The sequence below is a fragment of the Cyprinodon tularosa genome, unplaced genomic scaffold, assembly GCF_016077235.1.
Source record: "Cyprinodon tularosa strain WSP-4 unplaced genomic scaffold, ASM1607723v1 ctg560, whole genome shotgun sequence".
Taxonomy (NCBI): domain Eukaryota; kingdom Metazoa; phylum Chordata; class Actinopteri; order Cyprinodontiformes; family Cyprinodontidae; genus Cyprinodon; species Cyprinodon tularosa.
The window spans coordinates 13,344-19,770 of NW_024039297.1; the positions used below are offsets into that span (position 1 = coordinate 13,344).

The 6,427-nt window shown below is 40.8% G+C and overlaps 1 protein-coding gene across 1 annotated transcript; it reads left to right on the forward strand.

The window, feature by feature from the left end:
• Nucleotides 1–1,807: 1,807 nt before the first annotated feature.
• Nucleotides 1,808–4,753, forward strand: LOC119796866 (GTPase IMAP family member 4-like). The gene is made up of 2 exons (XM_038305620.1): nucleotides 1,808–1,958; nucleotides 3,746–4,753. Exons 1-2 carry the CDS (start codon nucleotides 1,934–1,936, stop codon nucleotides 4,468–4,470), a joined length of 750 nt encoding a protein of 249 aa, XP_038161548.1. The 5' UTR covers nucleotides 1,808–1,933; the 3' UTR covers nucleotides 4,471–4,753.
• Nucleotides 4,754–6,427: the final 1,674 nt, after the last annotated feature.

Sequence of the window (6,427 nt, forward strand, 5' to 3'; positions counted from 1 at the left end):
GAAAAACCTTGTCTAGATCAGAAGAGACATAGAGCTGTGAGGGTTGCTATGATTGTCTTGTTCTCATCTTTGCAAAGATGAATAAAGTGTTGACTGCGCACTTTCATCTGGTTTGGTCTGCCGGCTTCCGTAGCGTCGTGAACGCGCAGGCGCGCGCTTTCAGGAAATCCTATACACTACTGTTTATGCTCTAAAAACATTCTAAATGACTTTGTTTCGAGTAAATTTGTCCACATTATACGCTACCCACTCAGGACACTTGGAATACATTGGACGAGCAGTATGGAGGAATATTGACACGTTTTTTGTGGACTTTTATGGACCTTTCTGTCTCGGGCGCCATGGACCTCCATTATTTGAATGTCAGCAGACAGCAAGAAGCCTCCCAGATCTCCAGATGCATTTGAGATATCAGAAAAGTACTCCAGAGTGTTGTTCAGCATGGGGGTGAGTAGAAAATGAAGGCTAATCATGTTTTGGGTGTACTATTCCTTTAAGAAGGACCTAATTTATTTATTTATTTTACAATTTATCAACCAACAGTTGCTCATTAAACTGGATGTTACAACCGTGACATGATGAGCTGTTTTTAATGAGAAATCAGAAATTCAGTGAAAATCTTCCCATCCTCCATGTCTGCCTCTCTGACTTCAATGCGCCTCCCGACACAAGGGGAACAAAATTTCATGCAACACCGGGACAAAAAAGTCAGTCAGAGCTTTGCATCCCTGGAATATCAGTCTCATGATGTTGATGTGTTGATCAGTCTGCAGATGGCTGCTACAAGCATGCTTAGTGTGAGGGATTACTGAAGAGTCAATGAGTCGATGCAATCAGCTGGTTTTCCTTAGATAGAAAACTTTGAATCAATCTGACTGGATGATCTGGTGAACTGTCTCAGTAAAGTGCTGTTGAAATAAACTGGATTAGAATTTCCATTTAGTTTATTTCTATCGCACCACATGTAGAGTATGGGTCCCTGATGGCCAGGATTAAGAACTAGAGTTTTTAAAGTCTGACTTGGTATTGATTAAGTTAATTCCTGATTAAAGAATCTAATTAAATAGAATTTGCTAATTACTATTCAAAGCCGAGCTGTTGCTCCCCCAAACTAACCCACTGCCAGGTGGATATTGGATAACTCTCTCTTTTTACCCAGAGGACCAACAGGTATTGCTGAAGGTCAGATGATACAACCACACCCTCTATGGAACCTGCATGAGCAGTTACAATAGAATCTATATTTAACAAAATGCTCAGGCAGAAGATGCTAACTTAATCCAGATCAAGACCCACAATTTCATTTGCACCTCGTTAGCAGAACAGCTTTGAGCAAACTTTCAACTTTGCACAGTGTTTGATCTGTACAGTCTGTTAGTAGATCAGGGCCTTAGTGTTTTGAGTGTCCTGAGGCTCAAACCTCACATGTCCACCGGTTGATCTTCCTAGCAAGTGTGTTGGCCTGCATGGTTCATTTTGTTTGGTCAGTTCCTTTAATGTTCCCTGAAATCTTTAATGCATCCGTACAGACAGACACTGTTGGAGCAGTGCTGACAGACCCTGCTCTATGTTAAACCTTGATGGGTGCTCGGTCAGGACCTTTTAAGGTCACTTTTCCACTTTTAGTGTCATTTTCCATCTCAGATTTGGTAAAGTACCTCTGTGAATATGTGACTATGCCGTGAGATCTAAGCAAATCTTAATAAAACGTGTTAAACTGGTTCTTCGTTTTTTGTTTCCTGTTTGCTGCTAAAGGCGGCACTTTTTTTCCTGCCTGTCACCACACTGTCAAATTGGCCAGATGACAAGGTTGACTGGGAGGGAACCTCAGACAGGATAGAATAAATTGAGCAATCAGGACTCAGTAGAATTCAGAACGCCTAGGCATCGACGAACCCATCAGAGACCATTAGTTACCCTGTTGAAGGCAAAGATGACCAGCAAACCAGCAAACCCAGGTAAGAATGAATCTCCCTGAGGAATCAGTTCTCTGCCAACGTTATTTTTTAGTGTTTAGAAGCAGCAGCACTTTTATGCTCAATATTTATCCTTTGGTTCCATGGATTATCTAACTTTTAAGAGGATTTTAAAGAATGATAAAGCATATTTTGGTCAAATACTTCAATCAAGCCATAAATTAGATAATTAAATTAATAGTGAAATAATTCTTTGGTTTCTCTATTTCTTTTTATAATCCAATCTAAGTCAAAATCCGTTTAGAAATGAGAATAAATTAGAAAATTTTAGAAACACCTACTGAAACAGAATCTGTAAACCCAATAATTCAGCCGAAACAATAAGAAGGCGTTCAAAGAATTCATTTGAAAATGGAAAATGGAAATGGAATCACTGTGGAGAGGAGAACAGTGTTAGTAAAACCCTCGTTCCAAATGGTGCCATGCCGATATTTGGCTGTGGTGACATCATATATAGGTCAGCTCCCATAGCCTCACTGTGGAGCGGTGACCACAACCGTGGACCACAACGTTAAGGTTTAAATTGAAAGCTCCTTTATGAACATCTCACTGTAAAATGGGCTTCTATACAAAACCCAAGAAAGATCCATCGGTTTGTGTTTATTTATGAATGTATAATAGGTCTATTCTAACTGTTCTTGTCATCTGTAATGAGCTTCTATAACTCATTAAAAGAGGAGTTCCCAAAGTGTCCCCCAAGCAGCATTGGCTTCTATCCAAGGGCCCCATTTCAAAACTAACAGGCAATTATTTCTACAAAATAGATCAAAACACTTTTAGACGTATTTTTTTTAAACTTTTATTCTTATTCAATCATTACAATGTTTAAAAAATGTACTAACATGTTTTCAGTTCTGTTGTATTTCCAATTAAAAACCAACTTTTTAACAAACATTAGATTGAGAGGGGGAACAGTTTACTGAAGCCATGAGTGCCGCGGCAGCCTGATCATTTTCCAATCTGTAATTGGAGACACATCAGGTATCCTCCAAATCCAAACATCTAGACATTTTCTACATCCTCCACTGACAGCATTGGAAAACACACCATCCTCCAGGCCTTCCAGGAGTCCATGGTGTATCCCATCAAGTATGTCCTGGAAGGACAGGAAGGGTCCCCTTTACCCTGTCCTCCAGTTGAGAAAATTTGATCCATTGCATTGAGGGACCAGCTGGGAAGAGAAGAGAGAGCTCAGAAAAGACAAAGACTCAGCAAAGCAGGGACAGAGCAGGGGGGGGGGGGGGGGGGGGGTAGCAGAGCAGCAGGAAAATGCCACCGCTTCCTGCAACAGTCAGAACAGAGAAAATCATTAGAGCATCTTTGTCCACATTTAGACTCCATGTTTTGTTTAAAAACCTTAAAATGAAAAGGTCAGACTTTAGATGTTTGTTATATCACAAAGGAAAGAGGCCTTCCTGTACACTGTTGTATTTCTAACATACTTCGACAGAGGAAGCGCCTCAAAGGGCAGTTTTAAATGCCCTTGGGTTTTCATGTTCAAATATTATTACAATATTACATATAATATATATATTATATATAATATATATATTACATATATATATTTAAAATTGTTTTGCTGTCAAAAAGTAAAATGTTGCTCTTTATTGAAGCTGCAGTCAGGTGTATTAAATGAAAGATGCCTCCCTGCATTTTTATAAGTTAGCTGCCAGTGAAATTATTTCCTGGTGTGAAAATGCGAAATATGTTGCTCACTTATTTGGTCTCATCTAATCGTTTGTTCATCAATGTGTGTTTGACTCCATCAGGCTCAGAAGAATCCGAGCTCCGCATTTTGCTGCTGGGTAAGAAAAAAAGTGGGAAAAGTTCTGCTGGTAACACCATCCTGGGAGAGAAGTGTTTCAGGACAGAATCTACTATTGCTTCTGGGACAATAGAGTGTGAGCTGAAGACAAAAAGTCTCACAGTTGATGGTAAAAAGCTGCAGGTGAAGGTTCTGGATACTCCTGGTTTCAAGAACGGTGACAACTGTTTGGAAAAAAAGCTTCTGGAGGACATCAAGAAGCTTTCTCCTGAGGACAAGGGTAGCGCTACCGGTCCTCATGCAATCATCCTGGTGTTTGAGTCAAAAATAGCAACAATAGAAGATCATAAAGTGCTAAAAGCTTTAGAGGAGGGCTTTAAAAACGCTCGTTCTCACATCATAGTTGTCGTCACTAAGAATGATGGAGATGTAAAGAACCCGAAGCTTTCTGGAATTAAAAGGATCCATTTATTCAGTAAGGAGCCTGTCCCTGGAGAGGGTGAAGCGCTGCTGAAAGATGTCGCTGAGATGGTGAAGGAAGGACACTATCACAATGATTTGCTCACGAAAGCTTTAAAGACCACCTTTGAAGAGCTGTCAAAACCTGATGCCAAAAAAAAGCCGTCTCTGGGAGAAAAGGTGGTAGATTTGTTACTCAACAAAACCATAGATTTCCTAACAACGTGTGGTGGTGGGAATGATGAACAGGGTGAACTGGAAGCCGTTTAAAATGATCTGAATGTTGAAGCTTTGACCTTCATCCAACATGTTAGTGAGATGTTTGGGTGTCTGAGATCCAGTTCCTGTTTCAGAACATTTGTTTTCTAAGCTGGAGATTCTTTATATGACTTTTTCTTTTTTAACTAGAATTATTTATTTGCAATCAGAATGTTTGTATATTTTAATCAGGTGTTAAATGGTGGTGGTCTTACGGTGAAAAATGTCTCACTGTTTATTCTCTTTGCCTTTATTCTACATATTAACATGAATAAAGCTCAGTCTGCCATGTGTTTTCCTTGGTTCCCTCATTCAGGAGTAGCGACGCTCTTTCAGTCTAACTTATTATTTAGTTCAAAGTCAGTTAATTGTAACAACTCCTTTGAGCCTCTATTTTGGTCCATCCACTCTGCACTACAACAGATAGGCTTAAAAAACTGATGTATCTGGAAAAGCACAAGGAACTATTTGAACATACCACTGACGATATACAAAAGTAAATAATTAAAGATCCAATTTTATGCTATGTTTGAAAACTAAATATTAACAAAGAGGGCTAGTAACACCCGCAGATAATAATGCCCAAAAACACAGTGGTAGAAAAAGTGCTTAACAGTATGATGCTCACAGTCAAATCTTACCCAACTACAAGTAAAAGTTACTCAGTCGAACGTCTTCTCAGGTAAAAGTATTGAAGAACTCACTTTTGAAAGTACTGAAGTATTCAAAGATACAATAAAATATAATAAAATGTTTATAATACCAGTACGTTTTCTGAGTGCTTTTAAAAAACCTGTAGTTTTCAGAAACCTCCTGATGTATTGATGCATAGTACCACCTGTTACAAATACTAGTCTACTTGTTAGGAACTTTGGCATATAAATGCCTCAAATAAATTAGGAGAGTGTCATGATGGGATCTAGGCGTCTAACCCACATGCAGATATCACTCGAGAGGCAGAGAAAAAGTTCAAAGGTTTATTTTACAATGAAGTACAATAATATGAACCGGTCCTTGGTAGGTTGACTGCTCACGAGGGGGTTCTCCACTGAGGAGGACAGAGAGGTAAGTATGATCTCAGTTTACTGCAGGTTTTCAGATGTTCTAGGTTATACCTGTTCTGTGGTTGAGCGGAGCTGCAGAGGGGGGGAACCTTGAGGGTCCAGAGGCTAGTCGGCTGGCAGAGGGCTGAGGGCGGAGGCAGAGCTTAATTTGAGTGCAGGCAGATCACAGATTAGAGTTTCCTTCCAGTATCTTCTGAAAGCAGGCAGGCAGATCTTTGACAGGAATTGTTCTCCAGAGTTCTTCTGAGAACGGACAGGTAGATCACCGGCAGAGAAACTCTTCAGGGTTTCAGGTTTCAAGCAGATTCAATCTAGGAAGCAGAGAGGAGAAAACAGATCAGGTTCAGGTTCAGATTCTCAGGGAGTCAGAGGTTCAGACAGGCTGGTTGGCTCAGGCTTGCTAACCGTTACTGGCAAACACTCTGGCACTGGAGAGAAGTCCTCCGCCTCCTTAAATACGGATCTCCTGATGAGCAGATGAGCGACAGGTGGTGCAATCAGCTCCGGCTCTAGGAGATCTCGTACGCCCTCTGGTGGAGAAAGTGGACAGACCTCCAGATCCCAACACTCAGTTAGTTTTGTGGCAACTTCCTCTGTGGATTTTCCCATGGGCGTAGGTTTGCATAGGGACCATAGGGACATGTCCCTACCAAAATTTTGAACCGACCTAATTGTCCCTACCAATAATTGGATGTGAGCAACATGTTTATAATTTACAGCAGTAGTTGTTGCAGCAGTGGCTTCTTTTCCTCTCGCAGCTCCTCTGCCTGGTCTCTCCTGTCCCTTTCACGTAGCAGCGCATGGAACTGTGCTGCGCTGTTTAACTCCACTCTCATTGGTTGTTCTGCCTTAGGTCCCGCCTTCTCTCTCCTTGATAGGCTGTTTTCTAGTCCGTCCATGCTTGG

Bases quoted from the DNA above. Each gene is read 5' to 3' on its own strand.
- LOC119796866 (XM_038305620.1), top strand. From the start codon at position 1,934: ATGACCAGCAAACCAGCAAACCCAG. The intron at 1,959-3,745 runs GTAAGAATGAAT...TGACTCCATCAG, and splicing joins CAGCAAACCAGCAAACCCAG to GCTCAGAAGAATCCGAGCTC.